This window comes from Aythya ferina (genome assembly GCF_964211825.1).
Source record: "Aythya ferina genome assembly, chromosome: 2".
Classification (NCBI taxonomy): Eukaryota; Metazoa; Chordata; class Aves; order Anseriformes; family Anatidae; genus Aythya; species Aythya ferina.
The window spans coordinates 4,454,545-4,481,612 of record NC_140297.1 but is presented as its reverse complement, the minus strand read 5'-3'; the positions used below and the strand labels follow the sequence as shown (position 1 = coordinate 4,481,612).

At 38.8% G+C, this 27,068-nt stretch overlaps 1 protein-coding gene and 1 long non-coding RNA gene across 5 annotated transcripts; one reads left to right on the top strand and one right to left on the bottom strand.

Moving 5' to 3' along the window:
• Positions 1-293: 293 nt before the first annotated feature.
• On the bottom strand, positions 294-24,479 carry LOC311431334. Of its 3 annotated transcripts, none has more exons than XR_014689352.1 (5): positions 24,052-24,479; positions 21,519-21,735; positions 20,372-20,455; positions 6,321-6,361; positions 294-469 (listed from the first exon to the last, which is right to left on the bottom strand). It is a non-coding gene; the product is annotated as an uncharacterized lncRNA (long non-coding RNA). The 3 variants fall into 3 exon arrangements; XR_014689354.1 differs by having other exon boundaries at positions 24,348-24,473; XR_014689353.1 differs by lacking the exons at positions 294-469; positions 6,321-6,361 and adding exons at positions 15,953-16,211; positions 16,349-16,509.
• Positions 1,603-27,068, top strand: LOC311431332 (growth hormone-releasing hormone receptor-like; the record flags this gene model as incomplete). Of its 2 annotated transcripts, XM_084508727.1 has the most annotated exons (13): positions 1,603-1,647; positions 8,428-8,530; positions 10,021-10,128; positions 11,320-11,420; positions 14,590-14,687; positions 16,379-16,511; positions 17,339-17,492; positions 18,404-18,464; positions 19,212-19,281; positions 20,893-20,984; positions 21,546-21,675; positions 22,517-22,558; positions 26,223-27,068. In XM_084508727.1, 13 exons carry the CDS (start codon positions 1,603-1,605, stop codon positions 26,343-26,345), a joined length of 1,260 nt encoding a protein of 419 aa, XP_084364853.1. In that variant the 3' UTR covers positions 26,346-27,068. The 2 variants fall into 2 exon arrangements, with proteins under 2 accessions (XP_084364853.1, XP_084364854.1); XM_084508728.1 differs by lacking the exon at positions 10,021-10,128.

The following is a 27,068-nucleotide window of genomic DNA, read 5'->3' as shown; positions in this document are numbered from 1 at the left end:
AGATTTTGTAGCTTCTGAAATGAGATTAGGAAAAATATAGGAATTTGACAATGACAAAGAGCACTTATGGGTGTTCATTTACAAAGTCTAGAGCTTCATCCTCTGGAACAAGATGAAGAAAGTTGGCAATAACACAGCTCTAATTTTGTTTTAGACAGCCCTGTGAAAGCTTCCCCAGTTTAGGCAGTGTAAAAGTCTCTGGGGAAAAAAACCCTTATGCACACACTAAAAGTAAAGCTTGCCAACTTCATCTCTCCGAAGATACTTTCTGCACTGCACAGGCTCACCTCTCATGCAGCTCCAACTTGCAACCAAACCCTGACTGCTTCATCACCACAGATGTTTCCAAGTGTAGTTCAGCTGCACATAAGCACAACTTTAGGTGTTCTTTATGACTGTGGTGGCTCTAGGAGCTGGGCAGCTCCTTTCCTAGGTCTTGCCATTCTCCTACCCAAGCTGCGCAGACAAACTGCAGAAGATAGAGAAGATGGAGAAAAAGCAGAGTTAGAGGTGAAAGCAGACATGTAGTATAGACCACTGTGGGAAGATGGAGCTGGGGTTAAGGACTATGAGGAATGGGATGATATGGAGAGAGAAGAGCAGAGAACAACATTCTAAAGGTATTTCATATCTTGTGCCTCTTCTTTTGCCATATTAACATTTCCTTAATGTTGATATGGAATTTGGTGTCCTTCAGGACAGTATGTACTGACAGACAAAATTTAATATATACACCAGATGGCTAGAATACATCAGACTTGATGGCATCTAGATGTTACACATGTAGCACCAAGTGAAACTGCCTTTTTTTGTCAGTAAAGCAAAATGGGTGTTTCTGGAACGGCATTCATCTTATCTGTCTTAAAGATCATGTTTGGATGAGATGAATGAACTGAGTGTATATGTTTATGTGTTCTGAACACAGAGGACTATCGGTTCAGATTTAGGCACTGAAATTTCAAAAGTCTGAAACAAAGTGAGATGAAGTCCTTGTGATTTTTACCTTCAAATCAACATACAAAATGTATCCAGCATAACATGCTTGTGAGTAGATTTTGACCTTGTATTTTAAAATGTAGGACCATGATTACTATATGCCATATAAACATGCCCACACTCAGATACACTGAAGCTACAGAAAGAAGCATGTTTTCTTAGAATAAATTGGTATTAACAATAGCTGTTAGGAAAGGGTTTCAGTTATGTGAACCATGCTCTTATAATGCAGTATTAGCAATACTTGGAACTGTTCATCCCTTTTAAAATATTTTTGTGTTACAGAGAAGACAAAGAAATGTCTCTCCAGGACATACAGGAATTCCCTTAATCTTGGAAACAATCAGTCAAATAATCCATTACAGCCTTTGCACATGCAGAAACATAAAGAAAAAAAAAAGTAGAAAGCGGGTTAAACAGTTTAGATAGAGAGTTGTTAATATTTATTTCCCACTTCACTATACTGTTACGTCACTTCTGTGCAAAAAGATAAATGCTTCAGATCAGCAACTGATGGGAGAAAGGGAAGTGAAAAAGAAGGTGAAAGATGTTAAGGAAGGCTAAAGAAGTGAATTCTAACTCTTTCTTTGGAACATGGACTCTGGCATGTTATACCACTGTGTCCTGTATACCTTGACTCTTGCAGTGCTTGTGAGTAATTGCATGAAATTAGCTTTTACATCATTGTTTTTCAATAATTGTTTGTTTTCTACTTGGAGCAGATGGTTGGATAGAGCTTTATTTCTTTGAATGGGTGCTTTTCTCTTTATTTGCTTTGGATTCCAATTAAACGAGGCAAGATGCTACAAGAAGTGTGAACAGTGGCAGAAGGGACACAATTTGTAGGATCTGTGTATCAGTGCACTTCGCTGCTTTCTTACCACATGCTGGCTAAGGAGAAACAACATAATCTGCAAAAGCCCTGTTTGTGTGTGTGTGTGTAGGCTATAAAAGACAGCAACTAAGCAGACGAAACTGGAGTAGAGCTGTTACATCAGAGCAGCTGAGTCTTGACAGTTTTCTTAAATTTCAGAATATGCAGTCTTATTAGTTATCATTTCATCTGCCTTTTTGGTGGCACATTATCTAATGTGAGCAGCTGAGATACTACAGGTAAGAAATGAGTTGAATCAGCACGGTTACTTATGGCAGATTTAGAAATGTCTGGTGCCATTAAATAGCCTAGAGGTCTTGCTGATATTTAGCTTCTGGCAATGATTAGAAAAACAGCATTCAGGATCACACAAATATCAGGAAAGGTATGTCAAAAGTGGAGGAAGGATATTTGCTTTGCTTTTGAGACTAATGATGTTTTCAGCATTTTCCTTTTGTTATACTTCTGCTGTATCCTTCCCTCTTTCCTGGGAATCATAACCCAGAGCATCTGTTCTCTGATTAAGCATTTTGCAAGGGATGGCACAGCAGCCTGTTTTTTATGGATCAAGAAAAACAAAGCACTGTGAAATGACTGAAAATACTTTTTGGTCATGCAAGGGTATGGTTTTCTTTGCATCACCTGTGTGACAAACTCTGCTTCCCTGTGGTGTGAGGAGTACAAATGCTTATAAAAGGAATATCAGGATCCAGTGCTAATAGGCAATAATATCACTGAAGGTCTCTGTAAGGACCTGTTCCATTTATGCAAGAGAAATAGCATCTTCTTCTACATAGTTGTGCTGGTTATGATGGAATTATGATGGAATTATGCACTGAACAAAAAACACACGTTTACGCAGAAATGTATAAACTAAATCTCCTATTGTGTATTTGCATATCTTACAGTAACAATTGTTATTTTGCCTAGCAAATGGTGGAAAAGCAGACATCTCTTTTCATTGTTAGTATAACTTAATGGCATACTTTCCTTGGAAGAGATGAAGTCAACTTTTGGAGAGGTTTTAAATATTTAAGAGGCTGACTCTCACCTTCTATAAACTTAGGGTTTTTTTTTACTGTCATCACTTGTGTGGTGCTTACTATAATGTGAAAAGAATGCAAATATTGAGCCATTCTGATATATACGACAGAAAACAGAGAAGTAACATCAGAGCAGTAAATTTTGCATGACGCTATGAAAAAAAAAAAAAACACAACTAGAATAACAGGAAAAAAAAAAATTTCTTTCCTATCTGTGCATTTCATGCCCCTCTTTAGAGCATGATCTGGTACAGTTTGTGTTTTTGTTTTTATTGCACTAATAGCACTTTCAGCTGGAGCCTTATGACAAGGGCAAAGATTTGCTTGATTTTCAGAGGTTATGCTTACCCACAACTTCATTAATACTGTAACTAAGGGATGCAGCAACTACAAAATCATCTTCTATTTGGAACCTATCAGCGTTTACTTCATTTGCAGTTTCAGTCTTCCCCATCGGTAGGGAGAATTTTGGATACAGTTATTCAGGAGGGCAACCTGAAATATTATCTATGATACTGTCAGAAAAAGAGTTTGACTCTTGTTACACAATTCCTTTAATTTTTGCCCTTCAAAAAGGATTTGGGGAAATACCCATTTCATTAGCATATGCACGTGAGCACAAGAAAAGCACTTATATTTTTTCTGAGCTCTATTTATACTGTAAGTTATAAGCTGGCACACAGAGGTGGATCTTGCCAGACAAAACTCAACCCACCACCTCCAGCAAGGAAGCAGGGCAGTCTGTGGGTGGTCAGGATGAGGATCAGTGAGGGAATCAGGGTCAAACATGGCCCAGGTTTACTGGGCAATGGGAACAGTACTGGACCAAGGTCAGGCTGAGACATCAGTGCAGCCCACAGCTTGGCAGAGCAGGCCTGTGGTAGACCTTGTGACCATCATCCTGTAGCATCACTGGGGCAGGGGCTTAGCTGAAAAGGGGTCTTGGGCCTATGTGGGAGTCCCCATGGCAGGCTGGGCAGGGTGACTAAAGGCACTGACATCAGCTTAGCTTTGGCATTAAGTCATTATTCCTTTATTCTGTCTCAGGCCAGTGGAAACTTGAAGATGCAGCTGACTTTTCAACACCTCCTTAAGAGGTGCCTTGCATCCAATTAGTTTGCTATCCAATAGGCTGTGTCTTGAAGGACAGTCATGGATATTCTGGGAATGTAAAGCAGTTGGAAAATCATGGTCCTTTAAGAGGTCCCAAGATTGCCCATCAGTAATGCCAAACAGTAGTTATTGTGGGGACAAAAAAAAAAAAAAAAAGTCTTCTAAAAGACTAGCTACAAAGTTGATGTCTTTAGACTGTCATGAACTTGGGGTTGTACATCCCAAAACTGCCATCCATCTGTTCTCCTTCTGTTTTCTTCTCTTCCAAGTTCTGCTAACAGTTACCAAAATTCATCAGGCACATCCCATTTTTTACTTGAAAGTTGCATGTTCAGATACAGTATGGTTTCACACTGCATGACTATGAATCTTCTCCCTAACCAAGCCTTACTGGGATACTTATTCTCCTGAGAAACGGGAAATGGAAATTATTCAAGTTTCATTGGGATTTGCAAATTCTTTCTAGATTAATATTTTAACCTTTTAGAATCTTTAAAAAGTGAGCAATTCATCATGTGGCAGCACAGTTTTAAAAGCATTTCAGCTTTGTGAAATGCTTGCAGCTAATCACTTTACAGAGAAGAATCTGGGTTACAGATTCCAGATTGCAAATGGATAGAAGAGGTGTTTGGAGGTCACTGACTCAGAAAAGACATCACACGATGAGGGATTATTTGATTTAAAATCTCCATCTTCCTCTTCCCACATCAGAAATTATTATCTCCTGAGCATGTTCCTTAATTCAGCAGTGTCTTCAAAACCAGCATGCTTCTATTAAAGCAAATACCTATTAAAGTCTATCAGAGAAGTATCACTTGACATCTGTCAAGTGATCATTATTGACACATGTAAATAACCATGAAATTTTCTAGAACCTCTATTTCATGTTTCCTCTACTAATTTAGAGAATTCAGAAAAAGAAACAAGCCAAGTTTGGATTCCTGTGTTGTCTCACCTACCCTAAACAAGAGGCTACCTGTGGTGAGAGAATCCATACTCACATACTATAATGGTAAACATTTTGTTGAAGAGCCTAAAATTAGATTGCAGTTATTCAAAGCTATGCCCAGTCGATTGAGAGAGGCATCTCTCCTGAGGACAACTCAGCTCCTAAGTAATCTGAATGGCCCTCTGGCAATGCTATAAAGTTAAAGGGCAAAAAGCAGTCAGTACAAACTGACATAGCAAAATTTCAATTTAAATACTAGCAGCCTCTTTTTACTGTGACAGTGTACAACACTGGAAAAAGCTACCCAGAGAGGCTGTGGAGTCCTCATCCTTGGGGATACTTAAAACTCAGCTGGATGCAACCCTGAGAAAACTTCTCTACGTAGGCCGTATGTTGTGCAGGGGGTTGCACTAGATGATCTCCAGAGGTTCCTGCCAGACTTAAGCAGTCTGTGATTCTTAGATTATGTGATCTGTGATCTACAGAGGGAGCTTCTGTAGAAACAATCCTGAAACAAGTGAACCAGCAAAATGGCAAACTAAATAACTTTAGGGAGTTTCATTTCTTTGGGGATCCTAGAAACCAATAACATGGCTTATTATCATCTGAGCTACCAAGCAAAATAGCTCTGCAGTGATGATCCATGCATGAGTCTGCATAATGCCAGTAGCTGTGGTAATTGGGGTTCATCTGACCCAGTGCTGAAGCCCAAAGTTAGTAAGTAACAGTGAATTTAATAGTCAGGGGAATCCTATTGATCTGAGACTAAACCATAGCTCATTTCATCCAAAAGTAAATGTATAAGGTAATTCAGTTATCTATGCACAAAAATGCTGTCATCTCTTGTATATTTTCATGAAAGGAACCAAAAATGGCTGGATGAGATAATGATGTCTCTGTAGGTATAGAAACCAAAGGGAGATGAATCACATATATGCACATTTATTCTTGTCTGAAAGAATGGCTCACACCTCTACCCCATGATTTAATGCTTCCAGAGATGGTAAGAAGGGTAAAAGGTATAAAAAGGGATTAAGCAAGTAAGTCTATAGATGTTTTGGTTTGGAAACTAATTCTATACCTTGTTTCAGATTAGTATTCAGAGCTGTTTAAAACTATAGTGGTAGTCCAATGTTCTAAGGGTACGAATATACCTAGAACACAGCCCAGGAGTGGGATAAATATTTTCAGTTTATTTTATTTCTGTCATAGATCTTGTACTCAGTGTTTGTTTAAGCAGTAGTTACCTTTGACTTGAGTATAAACTGTGAAAGCATCGCTTAAGATCAAGACTTCTTGGATGAAGAGGTAATAATTTAAACAGCTGGCACTTGATCAACCTCACCTTTTTATTTCAGAAGCATGCGGTAATGTGTTCTCACGAGTCTGGAGACAGAAAGAAAAAACAGATTTTCAGGACTGGTGAATAAGCCAAACTTTCGTTGTTCTCACCATGAACATTTCAGTGAGCTAAGACAGTTTTCACAGGCAAGATCTAGTCATTTTATTTGCCAGGAGAAATAATTTAGGACTGTACAAACAAGTACATTTATTGTGTGCTGAGATTTTTCTGGGCAGTTCACCAGTCCAAGAGAATGCCGTGAAAGGTTTTTTCAGTAAAATGGGATGACTGTTTTTACTAACGACTAATAAAGCTACTTCTGTAATAGCTGCTGTATATGACATGTAGTGACCTTTTCAGCATAGATGATTTTCACTGTCCAGGGTGAATATAAGGAAGAATAAAATACATGTTAGCATGAGAAGAGCTATCGGATGAGCAGAGGTGTTCAAGACAGACCACAGTTTTCCGTCATGCTGCCCACCATTGCATTTCTTAATAGTGTGGAGAGGAGGGGTTCCCTGGAGTATCTGTTTTTACTGATGATGGCTGGTATCAGTGAACAACCCACACATCAGATGTCCACCTGCCAGCGCTAAGCCAAGAGCTGGCCTCTGTCCTGTTCACTCATAGTTACCCTTCTCTCATACGCCAAGCTTGAGTATCGAGCCTGAGTTTTCACTGCTGCCTTGAACTGATCCATGGCACTGCTGTCTGCTAGTTTGGCAGGAAAACAACGACCTCCTAAAAGTGCAATAAATGGGAAGGAAAACAACTTCTTGAAGTGCACAGATGTGGATACATGCCATTTCCAACCGCCTGTGTCCAAAACCCAGGAGACCAAAGGCTCTGCAATGTATCCAATATTGTCCATACAAGCAGGCTGAGAGCCTTGAGTTTTCAGCCAATACGCAGTTCAAACGTTCTGTAGATCCACTTGCGATAAGGATATTAGCATGGAGGGGAAGCAATGCTTATTGCAACTGATAGGACCTGCCCTCTGAATGACCTGAAAGTGAGCTATTTATTTCCCAAATTCCCTGAATATTAATCTTCCCTGGATAAAACAAAGCTGAGCCATATGCCAGCCACCTGTTCACCATGCAACTCTCATCCTGAGTTTATTTTTTGTTGTGTGTATCTGTGTGTTTATATCTATATCCACACCTACAGAGCACACTGGCACCTACGGTCAGGACACCCACAGTGACTGTGTTTTGTAACAACCTGCTGCAAACAGTGTCTTTTGATGGCCAAGGTTACTCTGGATCCCTTCAAATTCTTTTATGGTGTCCATGTAGGCACACGTCTAATAAAGACAAAAACAACCAAAGGGATGCAGCATTCCCTGATGTTAAAACTCTAGATGTCATTTTTTTCATCTACACCATCACACCAAATCAACAACAAATGCGTTGGTGCAGAATTTTATTTCAAAGAAGGTTTTGTCTCCCACCCAGTGTAAAGAAAGGCAGATGGCAGAAAGGAGAGATCAGATTCTCTCCTTTTAGAACAAAGAGCTCATTCAGAAGACAATTTTACAAAAATCATATGTAGTTTCAAAATGTTTCTTTGGAGGGTGGCAGGGACATGTCTATGCCCAGAAGCAGGTGGGCTCTGCAGTATGCCCTTCACTATCAAGAAAAGGAATCTGTTCAAGACCACTCTAGTTTCTTGAATCCAGATTTGGCAGGGTCTGAAGTCAGGGTGCAAGTTAAGTCCTGCACTCATACCTGGGCCTTAGCAAGGATTTCCTTCAGTATGAATATAACCAGTGAAATCTTATAAACTTCCCAGGGCATAGCTGGGCTGTAGCTATCATCCTGTGACAGCTATGCTGCCTAAGTATTTGCTCTGATGGACTGTAGCACAGCTCAGCTGCCTTTGACAGGGCTCTGCTGGGTTCACCTGCTGTGAGCATCATCGTTTGTACAGAGACATTGTCTGCCAGCAGGCAGAGCTTTATCTCTTTGGATGCTAAGCACTGAGACAATGCTCTGTGTCCTTAACACAGCTTGTTAGCTGCATGTGTAGGGCTGGATTTCATGGATGCTTGTGAGATCCTTCCCCAAACCTTCTTCCTAATTAGCTGAAACTCCTCTCCCTGTAGGTTGCTGGGAACGTCCATCCAGAATGTGATTTTATAACAGAGCTGAAGAAAAAGGAGGCTGAATGTCTGGAGGAGTCAGAAAAGCATGGGAATGCAACAACAGGTATCCATGAGTGGTAGATGAAATGAGTGACAGAGAAGCAACACCCTGCCAAAATCAGGATACAGCCATGCTGCCAACGCATGTTTTAATGTTTTACTCATTGCTCAACATTCCTGGGCTCTGCTCAGCTCTTTTCCACCTACTCTCATACCTTCAAGTCTCTTTTTTTCAACATTTTTTTTTCACGTTCAAATGTGGACAGTCTATATAACCTATGTCTTTGTCCTATTTCCTCCCCTGCTGAACACCTTTGTCAGTGACATGGGCAGTGGGACCATGTGCACCTTTAGCATGTTTGCTGACAACACCAAGCTATGTGGTGTGGAAGGGAAGAAATGTCCCTAGAGGGACCTGGGCAGGCCTGAGAGGTGGGCTTGTGTGAACCTCATGACGTTCAGCAAGGCCAAGTGCAAGGTCCTACATCAGGGCCAGGTCAATCCCAAGCATAAACACAGACTGGGCGGGGAGCAGGTCTGAGGAGAAGGACCTGGGGGTGCTGGTGGATAAGAAGCTCGACATGAGCTAGCAACATGCACCGGCAGCCTGGAAAGCCAACTGTGTCCTGGGCTGCACCAACAGCAGGGTGGGCAGCAGGGCGAGGGAGGGGACTGTCCCCCTCTGCTCTTGTGAGACCCCACCTGGAGCCCTGTGCTCAGCTCTGGGCCCCAGCACAAGAAAGAGTTGGAGTGAATCCAGAGGAGGCCATGAGACACTCAGAGGCTGGAGCACCTCTGCTGTGGAGCCAGGCTGAGGGAGTTGGGGTTGTTCAGCCTGGAGAGGAGAAGGCTCCGGGGAGACCTCACAGCAGCCTGCCAGGGCCTAAAGGGAGCTGCAGGAGAGCTGGGGAGGGACTCTTGGTCAGGGGGTGTGGGGATAGGACAAGGGGTAATGTCTTTAAACTAAAACAGCGTAGATTTAGATTAGATGCTAGGAGGAAATACTTCACTCAGAGGATGGTGAGGCCCTGTCCCAGACTGCCCAGAGGAGCTGTGGCTGCCCCATCCCTGGCAGTGCCCAAGGCCAGGCTGGATGGGGCTGGGGGCAGCCTGGGCTGGTGGGAGGGGTCCCTGCCCATGGCAGGGGGGTTGAATTAGATGGGCTTTGAAGTGCTTTCCAACCCAAACCATTCTGTGATTCTGACTGGGTGCTATCATGACATCATACTTTTTAGTGGAGATGTGTTGACCTTTACCAACATGGTAGCCACTTAACATGAACCATAACCAGCTCTGTGTTCCAGCAGCAGGCTTCCTCCCATTTCCACAGCACACTGTCATTTGTTGCATTGCGTCTGAAAAAAGTGTCTAACTAAAGTAGAGTAAGTAGTCATCTGGAGGTGTTTATCTTTCACTATAAAATAAAATTTGAGGATTAACTACATGTATTTTTATAAGAAATGCAAGGGGCAGAGGATCAAAGTCAGAAAAAAATATCTTTGATTTTGCTCAGATATAATTAAGTTCAAAAATATATTTCACTTTTTATCTGAGGTTGCAAGAGAACCTGGGACAAATTATTGTGCTGGCCAGAGGCAGATCCTGGAGAGACTCTTGCCTTACCGTGCCCAAATATCCTCTTTCACTTCATGAAGGAGACAGGTGATGTACTCTTTTGATTGTACTCCTATTATTATGCTGCATACCTGGCACAAGGTTTTCTAATAACGAATAGTAAAGACAGACTACTCCAAGTTCCTGCTCAAAGCCTTACTGCACAGCATGCAGTAAGATCTGAGGATACTTTGCAGTCCATCTCACATCTCATGCACTATGTATAACTGGATATAATCCCATAGACTGTGATGAGAACCCAAGCCAAAGAACACTGAAATCAATGGAGTGATTTCCATTGGTTTCTATGAGCTTCAATATCAGCTTGCTTGGTAAGTTTTCTACAGAGCTTGCAGAGGGGTCATTTAGGTCAGAACTTAAGCATGGGTCTTTATGAGGTTTATGCTTTGATTAGTGTGGGATGAAATCAAAGACCGAGGAATGAATAACGTGATTGTTCTTTAAGACCAAGGTTGGAGATACAAAGCAGAATCTTGTCATTAAAGTAGCATATGTGTTTGGTCAAATGCAAGACTGTGCAAAGTAATGCCTTTGTGACTGTTTACTCTCTGGGTAAATGTGGCCAGGAACAAACTGCAAGCCCATAAGGAGGAAATTATCTTCCAAGAGAGATCTACATTTGGCAGTTTCACAAGGAAAAGAAACTGAAAATCCCAACCTCTGCCTCACCCAGCACATGCTAGCTATAAATGAAGGATAAGGAAAATCCTTTTCATCTGTGTACCTTCATTTCCTGTTCTGGGATTCTCTTACTTATCCTTCATCTGACTCATAAATCTTTCTATGGAAATCTACTGTCCTTAGAGAACAAACTACTTGTTCCAGTGTCTTTCTTTGGAGATCAGAGTAAGCCCCAAGAAAAATGACAGTGAGAAGTGGTACATTAGAGGGGTTAGCTCTGAATGAATCTTATGGGGCAGTGCTTCCCATTCTTAAATAGGGTTCCTTGCCCCTAATATGATTTCATCCTTGCTCCTTCACCTCTACCTCTGTGTCCTTGGTTCTCTCACTTCTTCCTGCTGTTTATTGTCAGAAACAAGTTAGAAGTTTTGTACCTGACTAACTGGACGTACACACTCAAAGTTTCCTGTCAGCTCTGAGGGAGGCGGTCCTCTTCTCCTAGTATAACCTCCATACTAGGCTTTTTTTTTTTTTTTTTTTTTTTTTTTTTTCCTGCATTATGCAGCTTTTCATTGGTAAAAAGTGTTTCTGTTTCAGCTGGGATAGTAAGAAGAAACTGCACAAAGAAAGGCTGGTCAGACCCATTCCCTTCCTATCATATTGCTTGTCCTGTTGAAGATGAGATTCCCCTTGAAGAAGTAAGTTTAACTAACTAAACATATGTGAGTGATATGCTGACGTTACAGGATTCCTTTCTATTCCTGAAGACCACTTGGGAAGAAAACTCAGCTGAAGTTAAAATTTCTTACCAAGTATGGAATGTGATTCAAATTTTACTCTGATCAAATATTTTGGAGAACTGCTGATGACATTTTATTTTTCAGGTATAAGATTGCAATGAAAATAAAGTCGTCTTCAAATTCCATGAAATCATGCAGCTCTGTTGCACTTGCTTACAGATATAACAGTTAAGGCTATCTCCCAAAATATTCATAAAATACGGATTAAGACATTTCAATAAGACCAATCAGCAAGACGATTTTGTGGTATCACAGCATCTGTACAGCAAATGTGCTGTTATAACACCACTATTCCAAACTCAGCAATATGTGAGGACAAGAGGGGTGTATGAGTTCTCATCCTGACTAACACAAAGTATCTAATTCAACAAGGAAATAAAAACAAGGAAATAAAAACAAAGAATATTTTAAAATCTTTATCTGTATTTTTGCTTCATATACGTATATATATTGCTTCAGCTAGATTTGCTAGATTTGCACACTCAGTAATATTTAGAATTTATCTGTATAGGAAAAATAAAACAAAACAAAACAAAAAAACAATTCTTGATCTAATAAAGATGCAAAAATATTGAATATATTTCTTCAGAGGAAAGAAGCCAGCTAAAATACTGCAAGATACATCATTTAGTGAAAAATAACACATTCCTCAAAAATATTAGAATTATATAAAGCCTCTGTTGTGACCAGGCTTTAGCTGCAGCAGAGAAAATGAAGAATAAGTAGAAAGAATCATATTAAATCTCCACCAGGTTAAAACTGATAGGAGGAGGTAGGAATCACGTTACATGCTTAAAAACCAGTTGTCTTGTCTAATTCTTGACCTCTGCCCACTCTTTGTACCAGCTAAACAGCACTTTTGCCTTTAGCTTCACAAGTAATGTGAATACTATTTATTTATTTATTTTGTCCACTAACATGTATACTGTAGTTGTTGAAATCCATTCAACTTGTGGGAGGAAGCTTACTTTATGTGCTTACAGAGAGATTTCTCTTGTCTTCCCATTACTTTCTGTACTGATTGCTGTCATGCTGTTTAACTCAAACTTCCTTTCCAGCCTCTGAGGGACAGTACCTGCTGCTTTGCATGAATAACAATTCCACTGAAACGCAATTCTTCTCTTTCTTTCTTTTAGGGCTTCCCTGCATTTCTGGTGTAAAAGCAATCCTAAATGAGTCTAAAACTTTTTTTTTTTTTTTTTTTTTTTTTTAAAGCAGTAACTCACATTTTACCTTTCAGTAAATTTACTTAAGGGTTTGATTATTGCTTGCTATGTTTTTCATCTTTTATTTCTAAGTGGAAGTTGCCAGCTAAGACAGGCCCAGCACAGCTTTGATACACTTCTTATGGAGCAGTGCCTTCCAGACTTACTGGATAGCTTTGTAGCTCTCAGGGCCTTCTCAGAGCTCTGGTTTTAATTGTGTGCAGTCAGATACATGGCTAATCAAATACAATTCACAGTTCATCCACCAGACAGAAAAGGCCACTGTGCACTTTCCACATCAGTTAACCTTACCAATCTAAAATAAATGCAATGCAATGCAATGCAATGCAATGCAATGCAATGCAATGCAATGCAATGCAATGCAATGCAATGCAATGCAATGCAATAAAATAAAATAAAATAAAATAAAATAAAATAAAATAAAATAAAATAAAATAAAATAAATCCGTGCAAGTCTAACCTAATGACTACACGGTGGATCTACAGTAATGCTTTGGTCATGATCAGGTGTGAGCTTTTCAAGGAAATCTCTGGCACTTTTTGCACTTTCACTTATACTGAGGCATGTTCTCAGAAAGGCTGGTCTGGTTTTGTATGAATGACACTAAACTGGAAGACAGATGCATGTTGCACATAGTGTGCTCTGAGCAATAGTAAAAGTCCAGCCTAGAGGACTTAGCTGACTACCATGGCTAGTCAGAAATGCACACACCGTGCATGTTGGGTCTTTAGCACCAAAGGTTTCATCCTACTAAACCAAAGTTATTGCCTTGCACCACTTACTAAGGTAGACATAGTGACAGATTATTTTTCTTGCTGATTGAAAGTGAACAGGCCTCATTTTATGAGATGAATTGCCTTCTGGATGTGCTTGTTTCCCTAAGTAGAAATGGAGCTTTCAAGAAATGGAACTGTGTTAACAACTAAGCAGCACAGTCCTGGGACCATGGTCTCACACTGCTCATTTTACTATAGACTCAGCTGCTTATACTTAGAAAGCGAACTGTTAAGTACCTTAAATAAATGAAATAAATCCTACCCAGTTTCAGCCTTATAATGATCTTATGTAGGACATCCAAATTTTGAGCTGGGGATCAAGAGACACACCACATGAGTTCAAAGGGAAAAATCTGCAGCCTAGAGCTTATTCATTTTGTTTTCTGCTTCCATGCATGATAGTTGAATTCAGATAACCCCTACTCAGAGATCATGTCTGATAGAGGTTCCATTTAAACAGAAATGGATTATGATTGACACTCTTAAGTAAAAGTTTAATATGGAAGCAAGCAGAAAGAGGAAATAATACAACCCCAGGAAAAAAAAAAAATAACTATAACAATTTTTTAAAATGGAAAAGACTATAGATGGCAAAATTCTAGGTAAGGAAACAGAGAAAAAGAAAGTGGAGAGGCACAAGGAAAGGCTTACAGCACTCTGTATTCATCATGTAGCCAGCTGCCAGAAGGATTATCCTTCCACTACTGCTGTGCAGAAACACAGTATGAAATAAAATGCTTAAAAAAATGCGTGAGTTTTTACAATGTTTTCTTGGAAGACTCACGTAGTCTTTCAGGGTTTTATGAATGAGCTTGAAACCATCTTAAAAAATAAATGATTCTTTATCAAACTGGGCAATATCCATGTACCCATAGAATGGGTCTTCATAAAAGAAGCTTTAATGATTAATTTCAGTTGAAATTTGCTGCAGAATTAAAAGGAACAAAAGAGGCACTCAGGGGTGTGAACAGATTGGAAGCATCAAATAAAGCAAAACTGCCAAAATCATTTAAATAGATGCCATTTAGCTGCAATTTATGATGGATCATTCTCTTCTTTTATAGCAATCCTACTTTTCTACCATAAAGATCATCTATACTGTAGGATACAGTGTATCTATCACCTCACTTATTATTGCTGTGGCAGTTCTTATTGCATTCAGGTATGTGAAGTTATCTTCTAACTTGATTCATTTAAAAGTTCTTTATATCTTAGTTTGTATGAGACATTAGACATAACAAAGTAATGAGACAGAAATTCAGAAGAATAAAAATAAAACTTTCAGACAGTATTGGTTTAATCATATTAAATTGAGGGCTACAAATGAAAGATTATCAGAGAAACACAGAAATAAGAAGAATCAGAACTGTGAAATAAACCTTGGCTGTGTGCTTGGCAGAAGTCAGCAAGTCAGATCCTTATAACCAATACATATATTTGCTTGCTTTAGCTGGAGTCAAGAGAATTTTTTTATAAAACCGTATATTCTTGCCTTATGCGGACTCAGTAAATTTTGTATTAAGAAGAATATGAGACCTCAATTCTGAGTCAGCACTCCTATGGCACTGTATATGCTATATGTATATGACTCCTGAAACCTTTACAACAAAAAACATACTTTGAAAGTTAGGGACTGAATTTGGCACGTTTGGTAAGATCTCTTTCCCTTTGAATTGCCCATCTATTAGCCACTCTCATGTATAATGTAGAAAATTTTGAGTAAAAATGATTGTTTTCTTATTTAATGTAATTTGATGTTTGCTAAGGTAAGATTTATTTTATTAATCTATATTTCTTGCATTTGCGCAAAATGGAAAAGTAGTAATAAAATATATATTATTATTATTATGCTGTAAGAATCAGCTTTCTCTGGGGAAAGTTTCTTGACCTCTGCAGCTTCCTAACTCATGTCTGGAAGTCAACAGATTATGTGTATTGACATCTACTATGACCTTGAGAAAACAAACCAACTCAAATAAGGGGAAAGAAAGAAACAATTGACAGAAAACAACTTAGCAATATGGAGGAAAGAGTTACAGTTCAACAATGGGGTTGGCATTTCAGTTCAGTAGTAAAACTCTGCACACTCTAACTGAGCTTTCAGATTAGGTGACCCTGGGATTACTGGATCTGGAGGAAATTCAGCTTTTAATGGGGCTCTTTGCTAATTATCTAAAGTCTTCAGCTCCAAATGAAAATTTAAGTTGCATAACTCCCTCCAAAAGTCTGTATATAATAACAATAAGAAAAAAATAAATCTCAATCTAAAAATTTAAAAATGTGCCAAACTGTTTTAAAGCAATTATTCATGTAATTCATAAGAATAACTTTGGTAATCTAGGGAAGTATTCCTTAATTCTGGATAAGGCAGCCTACACAGACATTTAATGCAATTTAACTCTACCATAGTATTTTGATGTGTAAAAATCTTGCTAATTATTACCTTGTACATTGAGAAAACTTTCTAGTTAGTCCAGAATATCTCTGCATTCTTTCCTTGGGAGTGATTTAGCTACAGTCAAAATTATATCGATGGAAATAATTCTTCATATGGAAGTTTCTTTTTGCCCCAAAATAATGCCAACCAAAAGATATCTCAGCTCAGGAACACTGAACGCATAACAAAGCTGAGATTCTTGGAATCTGGTAGACCAGAAGCGACACCAGGCCAAAAAGGAAACACCACCTAACAAGAGAAGAGATTAAAATGTAGACTGTGGGTGAATTGCTTTACATGAAGAAGGTTTCTGTCTCTGCCTGTTTAGCAGAAAGAGCTCAGTCAATTAAAAGTTACTTTCTACACAGCACAAGTCAGTGAATTACCTCAGCAGAACCTTTCTTCTTTTCTTCCAGGAGGCTTCGCTGTCCCAGGAATTATATCCACATACAGCTCTTTTTCACTTTTATCTTAAAAGCTATTGCCATTTTCATTAAGGATTCTGTCCTTTTCCAAGAAGAAGACATTGACCATTGCAGCTTCTCTACTGTAAGCACATGAAAAGGCATAATACTCTGGTACTGGATGTTTTTACATGCCATCTATATATGGGTTTGCTTTTCATAATTCCTTGTATTTTTTACCACTTTTTTTTTTTTTTTTCCTGATGTGGTAATGAACACTAATTAATGCAGTAGTCTGAATCTTATTTAGACCATGACTATATATAAGTGAAAAAGAAAGTAGTATCATTATATTGTTACCCTTCTATGATCTATGGCCTAAATCCAAAGATCTCTGAATATCTTGTAACATCTTTTTATAAAGATGTTTCTTCTGGAAATTCTGGATTTCATGTTCTGACCAGAAGCTCCGTAATTGTAGACCACAGGATATGCAAGATACTAGGCAATCAACTTAGCTGTGGTTCAGCCACAAATATTGGCATTAAAGAGGTTTTCAGACAGAAGTTTATCAGCTGATTCTTCTGCATTTCTCATGGCCACACAAAAATTTAAAACTGAGCATAAGGAGGGAAAGTGAAATATGATGGGTCCTAGAACACACTATATATACTTGTAAATACTACACTGAAAGTGGTGCATTTATGGGAGAAATTGCACACTTGGGAGACCAGGCTGTATTCCTAGCAGAGATACAAATCAAAATACAGAGATTCCAAGCTACTATGATGGTTAAAGTCTTATTATTCAGAAAGCCACATTACATTTTATGATCTCCCTTTAAACATGCCTGTAATTGTGAGATCTTATTCTTTTTAGATCTCAGCCAGAATTACAGATGCTTACTACATCTGCAAATCAAAAATATGTATGTACATGTAATGCCAAAACTATGACTTTCTTGATCTACAGACTGAATGCAAGATCTCAGTTGTTTTCTGTCACTACTTCATGATGACGAATTTCATGTGGCTGCTGGTAGAAGCTCTCTACCTAAACTGTCTACTACTCTCATCCCTTTCTCATGGAAAAAGATATTTTTGGTGGCTGGTTCTCTTTGGCTGGGGTAAGTAAGGATTTTACATGAAATGAATAAAGGCAAGATGTTACAAAAGGCTTTATCCTGTAAAATATCCTAGGTGTGGATGGAACTGAGTTTGCCTAACTGAAGTAGCTAGCAATAAATAAATATGTAAATCAATAAATAAATAAGCAAAGCATTGTTTTTGCTTTTATTTTTACACATGGAGTAGTGAAGAGCAATCGAGTTTAAAAGCATAGCATTAAAGTCCCTGTGAAATATGTAGAAAACTAAGTACATTTGATGATCCAAATCAAGTGACTGCCAATATAAACCTGCTGTGTAAAGGAAAAATCAGAGTACTCCTCCCTGAGGATATATGGCAGGTGAACGTACTTGCCCAGGGGGAATTTTTGTTCAGTTCGGGAAGGCAGTCCATGCATATTGACACTACGGCTAAGGTAAGCATTACAACTAAGAAGACTGAATTGCTCTTTGTGTTTTAGGGAGATTTCGGGCACCATTTTAGGAATGTTTAGGATTACAATCACAGTCTGTAAACTGCTCATATTGCTATTATTTGAGGATTTGATAAAAAATACTCACTAATATGCTGTTATGCAAAAAGCACACAATAAAAAAATGTGTTTTAATGTGCTATCTGCATTCAAGTGCTAACTTAAGGTAATATCACACATGTGGACTGCACTCATGTAGGTACGAAGCTTCAACTAGCTTCTGTATCCCTTTGTATCTCCACAGTAATGCATGATCACCAAATAAATAGTCAATGCCACAGCTTGTTTCATTTCATCATGGGTATCAGTAGACCACAAAGGGTAATCCCTGTTCTGAAAATAGGTGACCTTCATCATCACAGTAGAATTTAAGTGGATGAGATTTGGATTAACTGATGAAATTAGACAATGAAAACTTTTTTTTAAATTGTCTGACAGGTTTTCCAACACTTTTCACCCTTATATGGATATTAGCAAAATTCTACTTTGAAGACACAGAGTAAGTCACTACTTCTTACATTATTCTACATACATAAATTATATATTTAAAATAATGATAGTGATGAAGGCTCATGTCATTTCAATGACATTGGGAAAATAATATCAGTATATTACACACCTTTCCTTTTCCTACATTACCATTTAGATAAGTGCCTGAGGTGGAGTTTTGAATTTCCATTACAGTATAGACACAGTGAATAGGGATTTACAGTGTCCACTAGAGCATAATATGGCAGTACTATTGTAATTGTGCAGGGCATGCTTCTCAGGAAGCTGAAATATTTATTTCAGCTGCAAAAGAAAAAGGGACTCCAATCAGATAAACAGAGTGAGAAAGCAAAACTTTGGGAGCTTGTGATACAAAATACCTTTTGATATTTTTGAGGGCTGGAGTGCTCATTACTTTACACAGACAAAATGTTTTTCATGTCTTAAATAAGTGTCTTTGAAGACACTTAGTATCTTTCTATCAGTCGTGGCATCATCTTTTCAAATCTTTTGTTGGAATTGTTGCATCCATGTCTCACTTAACATTTTGAGAAAGCTCTATATCCTTTTGAAAAGACAGAATAATCTATAAAAAGCATGTCCTGTACAAAGCAGAACTTAAATATCTATACACTTGCACTATACTGATACTTCCACAAAAATAGATCTCTTATGAATTTTACTGGCACTGCTGTGTGGTGTCTTGATTGTAGTGATTACATACACCTCTCTTCTAAATTTTCTGTTATTTTCTCAGATGCTGGGATATTAATCAGGGCTCTCCTTACTGGTGGCTAATCAAAGGACCTATTATAATTTCTGTTGGGGTAAGTACTTCTGTTCTGTTGGGGTAGGTACTTCTAACTCTGCCAACAATAGTTATAAGAAAAAATGACTTTCAAATAAAAAAAAAAAATACTGTTTGCTACACTTTTTTTTTTTTTTTTTTTTTAATAAGGAAGAGGAATGGTAGAATTTGTTCTGTAAAAATATTTTATCACTTACCTACAAAAAATTTAGGCCAAAAGGAGGCAGAGAACTGTCCTCTCCCTATCACCCATAGCAAACACTGTTCAAAGAAATTGAAGTGTTCATAGAATTTTCAGTCTGATTGAAATTAATGGCAGATGAGGGGTTAAACCATTCTTATCGAATAGGATAACAGGATTTTTACCTAAAAGTCTAGAATCAGGCATAAATTTCAATATAAGATTTCAAAAGCAACAGGTTCTTTTCACAGGTGATAATAATAGTTCTTGAGCTTGACGTATATTGAATAAACTGATAGGCCTTAAATGATTATGGCATATGATTACTCCCACATGTCATTAAGCCCAAGGAATGTGTGAGATAGCAGCTAGTGGATGGCCTTAAGACCATCTATTGCAAGATTAATTTAATTGGAGGACAGATGCATACAAATAAGGCATATATAAGTAAACAAGAAGCATGGAGAATCTCAAGGTGAATTCTGTTCATAATTTACTGTGTTTCAATAAAATATTGCATTTCCTTCCACCTCTATTAGTTTTCCGCTTACTAGTGCCCACCTGACATTCACTTTTGGAGTTAAGAGGATTCAGGGGATCATACTGATGATATGCTGCAATGTACTTAATGTATCACTGATGGATAGAATGAGACATTCTAGTGAAATATATACATTCTTAGGCAAAATTAAGCATTTAGCCTCACCTAAACAAAATCTGGTGTATATAGACACAAAATGCATGTGGAGAAACTCTTTGATTGTGGAGCACTAAGCAGCTCCATAGACTTTAGTACAGCTGTGTCAAAATGCAACTAGAGAAAATTGTCTTTGCAGGTTAGGATTGACCCTAGCTAGCTTTGGAGCTGAGCTTATGCTCCTCAGCTTTTTTCAGAGTTAACAAAGAGAAATAGGCACTTTTGACTCACCTGACAATAGATGTCGATGTTCAGAGGAGATGACTCATCCCCAAGTCCACCTGAGGCTCTATTGGTTGGCTCACTCTCAGTGGACTACAAAGGGAGAACAGGGTGATAAGCTCCGATACAGCCATGTCATTGTAGATAACTATATTTAACCAGGTGAATTCTACTAAAAGTGTCTAAAGATATTAGCCAAAATTAAATACAATAGGAATCTCAAATGAGAAGAATTAAAATTATATGAGCTACAAAAAAACTTTTAAAAAATCACACAAGATATTGACAAAAATAGGTTGCTTAACGGAGTTAAATTCTCAAGCTCTCCACCTGATCTATTTCTTTAAGAAGGAATGCAACCTATTGAGAGACTTGAATGCTGCCAACAGGGATTATATTATATTAATTATCTTACACACAGGTCTTATTGAAATGGTACAAATTACATAATAGAAGTCAAATAATGATTGTCATTGAAAAGTTTCATATGAGAAAGTAACCTTTTTTTTCCCAAAAAATATTTTAAACAGGTCAATTTTGTCCTATTTATCAACATCATCAGAATTTTGCTGAAAAAACTAGACCCTAGACAAATCAACTTCAATAACTCATCTCAGTACAGGTAGTGTATGGAACAAAAACAAAAAATAATTTATCAATGATTTAAGTCACAAAAGCTCCTACCACCTTTTCTAAAAAGAAGCAGAGATCCAGTGCAAAAACCAGACTCAGTTTCACTGGCATTTCATTTTAGAAATTCCAAATGTTACCCCATTCCTAAGGAAACTAGTCAAAGGAGTAAATTGTTTTCTAGAGGTGTCTTTCTCTGGATGTGGACTATACAAGGAGCCTGCATATTACTTCAGTGGCTCAGATAGGTTAAAATATATTCTACTGCTTGTCTTTCTGAACTACAAACACATTCAGAAAAAATGGATTACAAAATACAATAAGAAAAGTCATTAACATAGTATTGCCAATAAGGTAATAAGCATGAGAAAACTCTTTCCAGATATTTTTCTCATTATGCTTTCCAGAACTGTCATCCCAAGAGATAAGAACTTCACACCTAGACATTTAGATTCCATTATTAACTTCTGTTCATCACTATTATGTATTGCATGCATTGGTCTTTACTCTGGAAAAATAATATTACCTTACTTCTTCTCATGCCCCGTGCTAGACGCCTCTCAAGGTCAACTCTGCTTCTAATTCCTTTATTTGGAACCCATTATATTGTCTTCAATTTTCTTCCGGAATATACCAGCCTGGGGGTTCGGCTTTATTTAGAGCTCTGCATTGGATCTTTTCAGGTAAAATCACAGAGGAATCTTCAGTTTCTTCATAGCAAATTTTCTCATTTAATCTAGTTTCTATATGACAAATAGCAGCAAACAAAAAATAATTATATTCTGAAGATAATGTTTCCTCATGGTTCTTTGCTGTGTTACAAATTTGAAGATGTGACCCACATCCTACCTGGCTGTAGCCTATATGTTTGCAGGTTTTGTCAATACAATGCCAAGTCTTTCATATTCATGTGTACGTTTGACATTGGGTTAACTTCAGACATTTCAGTTCAGTTTTTAACTTCAGTTAACTCACTGTGTCAGTTCCATACAATTCACCCTATACAACGTACTCTTGAGTCTCCATACTTGGATCTGTTCTTCATTGTTAACCAATAATGTGAGAAGAAGGTAAATGGAATAAAAAAATGGGGTGTTTAGCGTGTATCTGACCACATTGATCCATTGACCTCCTAGGATTTTCTTGGCTTTGTCTCAGTTCAGAAACTTAAAAAATGTATTCAGTAGGCCAGAATTTTATCTTACCTGATATAATGGCATAAAACTTGACTTAAAAGCTGCATGAGCTTCATAGCTGTGGAATGGACATGCTTTTGTAAACATAACCTTGGAGTTTGTCCTATCCCCTGTTCTTGTGAATTCCTATGGCCTTTCTGACAGGTGAAATGCCATTAGCTAGCTGATTATCTGACTAGCTTTATTGCTGATGCATAAGAAATTTGTAAAAATACTCTGATTAAATTGATTCACATACACAGTATTATCATTCAGGTAGTGTAAGTGGCTTTTTCGAGCTGTGCTAACACTTAAATGTTGTTTTTTGTTTGTTTGTGTGTTTCCTCAGGGGTTTATTGTAGCAGTTCTTTACTGTTTCCTGAACCAAGAGGTAAGGGAATTCTTTGCAATATTGATTTCACTGACAGGCTTATAGAGTTAATAATTAGTATCATGCAAGTAGATAATCCAATCTTTCAGTTTTGCAGGATTGACTGTTAACATGGGAATCAGTGAAGATGAATTTCATTTAAATTATCTTCATGTGAATGAAGCCATCTAGTGGAGAAACGAGCTATTCCATCAAGCCTTTTTTTTATCATTTCTGCATGCTTTTGTACTATAGTGGGGCTTGGGAAACCCATTCTAGGTCCAGACCTGATAGTACAAGCTTCTGAAGTGAAGCAACGTGACCTCCTGTTTCTAAATGACTAAATTGTAAATAATGTTAAATTTATACAGATTGCCCCATACCAAAATATTATTTTGTAGTATTTTATTATGCTCATGAAACTCCCTAGTATTTTCTTGCATTGATAAATATGTTTTTTCCATTTAGAATATTTAAATCAGAACTTTATTGTTGATGGGACAAGTATTGTCCCACTTAGTTTAGTATCCAGTTCCATTCACATAATCTAGACATTGTAATAAGGATGAATTTTGAACTATTCTGTTGCCTACATAATTCATTTATCTACCACATTTTAGAAGAAATTGAAAACCTGGAATTTTCCCCTCTTTTCATAATACAGGGCAGATGAGATGGCTATTTTAGACTGTGAATAAGATTCAGTTTCAGACTACACTAAAAGTCTGCTGGTTTCTGTTAAGTGAGGTAAAGAGTAAGGCCTTCTCCTCCAGCTGCTCCAGCCCAGCACTGCTCCTGCACGGCTGATGGGCCCAGCCTGGTGCCTGGGGACCTGGGATCTCTGCCCAGGCTGGAGGACACGGCTGCTGCTTTCCCCTTTGCAAGCCCAACACGGAGCAAAGCTGAGCACATATCCTGGAGACACACGGATACACACAGACACCAGACACTGACACAACCGGTCTCACAGGCTGCCCCAGCCAAGGGCTGCCTCCAGTAGCAGTGACGCACAGCACTCACTCAAACCATAGATATAGACAGATGAGTCCCCCTCCTCCTCTTGGGCTGGTAGAGACAGAACTTCACTAGTTCAGGCACACACTCAGCACTCTCAACTATTTGCAGATACTGCACTTCTGTCTGTCCAGTATCCCTGCACTGATCCCAAGCCTCCTTTCCCACTATACAGATCACCTCTTCCCAGATAGTCCAGCTTGAAGTTCACGGGTTCCTCAAGTACCATTGCATCCCCTCTGTCCACACAGCACCCCTGCATGGATCCCAGGCCCCTTACCTGCTTCACAGGCTGCCTGCTCACTGGCTAGTCCAGCTTGAAGTTCACTGCAAACAATGCAGTACTCACACACTTGCCCCTCATATACCCCATGCTAGTTAGTTCCCTTCCTCTTACCAGCACTGACCCCACACATGCCTGATACTCTAGGATAGACCTGAGGCCTCAGCTACTCACAGGCTAGTCCAGATTTGTGAAAGATACAGACACTCAGCCATACCCTGATGCCCAGCAGCCAGCACTGTGACCCGCAGCTCCACCGGTGCAGAGCTCCACATACACCTCAGTGCTTTGGTGAATGACTCTGCAGTCCCCGTTCCCCCCAGTAGCTGGTTTGGGATCACACACTGCTCCTGCCCCAGTGGCAGGGAGAAGAAGACCCCCAGTCACTCCAGTACATGAGACTGGGTCCCCATTTGCTCCAGTAGCTGGCACCACAGTCTGAAGGGCCTACACCCCTGGCCTGACTCCAGTAGTTGGCACAAACTGTCATTGACACACACACACATTTCTTACCTGTAGCTGGCATAGAGTACTTGCAGTACACATACACTCAGGAGAGAGTGCAAATGAACAAAGTGAAAGTTAAGAAAACATTTAATGAGGAAATTTAAGAAGCACTGGGCTTGTCCTGTCACGTACACTGGCTGTCCCTGTTCTACAAGCAACCAGCGCTTATCCTGCCCTTTTCTACCTATCCCCATTCTTCACTCCTCCTGCTCACCTTTTCCCATACACAACCATCATGGATTTGCAGTACTATGCACTTTCTGCACTCTTCCAGTCTGGGCACTCTTGGTGCACATCTTATCAGGGCAAGGTTCATCCTTCCCAGAAGTGGCACCTGTAGCTTGTTAGCCCACCAACTACCATGACAGGGAGGCTTGTTTTTTGTGTTTGTTTCCCAGCTTAGAAATCTTCAATCAGATAACTCTGCTGGAGTAAACTTTCCTACATTCTCACATGCTCTCATAAATTAGTGTGACTGGCCATCACTTCCCAATACTTCCTCCCTTTCCCATTATCCCTTGTTGCCTTGGAAAAGGGCCTTGATGATTTACCCTTACAGGAGCACTCTTCTACATACACTTTCTACCTGTTGCTCCTAGGAAAGGAGAGTTTGATTCATGTATGCCACCCCACAGGGGTGAGACTGTTTTTGCTCCCACACACATTCCCCCTAGGATGTCAAAGGTGTGTTTAGGAGGTGAATCCTATTCCTAATCATCACAGTCAGTGCAATTTAGAGAAAGATTCATATTACAAACTGCAATCATCTGTGTTAGAGCTGATCAGCTTTTAGATCCCATTGGTTGTATTGACTAGATCTCCATTTTCCAATTTAAAGTTTACTCCTCTTCACCAGTCTGTTAATAATCTCTAGTCTCTTCTGATGATAGTCTCAATTGTTTTACATCCAGATTGCCGTCCCAGACATACAGCACTCCAGTGTAGGTATTTCCTTCCTATTAAGCATCTGGGAAGGCACATTTCTAATAAGAATCAGGTGCTAAAGCAGGCCTTAGTTGCTGGTCTGGACCCAGTGTGTGTTTCTGTGAGCATGACAAGGCATGGCATGTATGCTTGTCAACAACAGAAAGAAAATGATCACTGGTGTCTTTTTCCTCTTGCCATCTTAAATATCAAAGTAGTATTATTTCTTAGCCACAAATTGTTAAGTGTAGATTAAGGAACTTGCTGGAAATTTTACTGTTCTAGAAACAGATGGGAACAAGAAGACATCTCTTAGCAATTGGGAAGAGCAAGCAATGTGGAGACAATATGCTTAATTGTGTAGGAAGTGTTGGTAACACTAGAATAAATTTCCAAAGGGATATTAAAAAAAAAAGAGGCATTCAGAAGGAAGATACTGAAAAAAGCTGAGAAAATATTCTATTGGTGGAAAAAATATTTTTCAGTGCTTGAGAGTAGACCAAAGTATAATCACTTTGATGGGAGATAGAAGTTCATTTGTTCGTTCCTTCCTTCCTTCCTACCTGCCTTCTTTCTGTGTGACACCTCTAATAACAGCCTTTGATTTTTGGGCCCATAATTGTTATGGAGAAACACAGGACAGAATGTGTCCTTTATTCTTGAATGCTAGAGTTGGAATTATTTACTGTTTTCAACATAGGAGACCAACTCCGAGCTAGCCATGTTAGGCTTTTTGTCAACACAGTCTGAGCAGTCTGGGGCAGGCCAGCTGAACCACTCTTTGTAGTATCCTAATTTTCTGTATCAGATAGAAAGGGAGCCCAGAGGAGCTAGCTTGTTCTGAAATGGAAAAGGTAATATTTTCTGCTTCTCTAACCACCATTTGTATCTTTCCTGTTTCCCACCAACGTCCTCCTTGAACAGTGTTTGTTAATAACATTCTCTTTGTCTTTTGAGGTGCAAACGGAAATCGGTCGGAGGTGGCATGGTAAGAGATACGGACTTATACCAGTTTGGAGAAGGACAAGATGGACTGTGCCAACCAGTTCTGGAGTAAAAATGACTACATCTGTGTGCTAAGGCAGCCTCAGAAGCTGGAGTAATCATGTATAGAAGCCTGATTAAGAAAAAGAAACCAACAACAATAAATAAAATAAAAATAATAAAAAAGAGGATTACAGCTCACTCTAGGCAAACTGGAGGAGAACCCACTTCTAAAGAAATTTTGCCTACCAGCTATCTCTTGCAGAACAAGCATTGCAGTGATATATTAAAGACAGACTGGCTGATCAAAATAGCCCTCACATGGATAAACAGCAAACACAAATATCACCTCGTTTAGGTTCCCTATCTACACTCTTTTTACTAAAGAACATACAAGCATAATATGTCTGGGGAGTGGACACCAGTAGTACCCTTCAGTGACACTATAGATGACCTCTGGAAACTGTTATTCAATCTCTGCACAATGGGAACTGGAATCTATCGAGCTCCGTTCAAGCTTTGTTCCTTGTTTTGATTCAGTAGAGATGCAAGTAGGAAAACAAATGCATTGTCAAACTATAACACATGACTAAAAAGTCTTCTTATATTCTCTCTTTAAAAGCAAAAAGACTCAAAGTTGCAAGCAAATTAAAAAGAAAAGTGGTAAATTTGTTTTGCACAGAAAAAGAATGAGACCAACAGGAGAAGGGCTAGGGGAGCATTAGGAACACTGCTAAGTATTTTCTCATGTCTGACTGTTTTTGCTCTCCAGCATTGTAAAATATTCAGAAGCTTGGGAATAAACTTGCATTTCCAGTG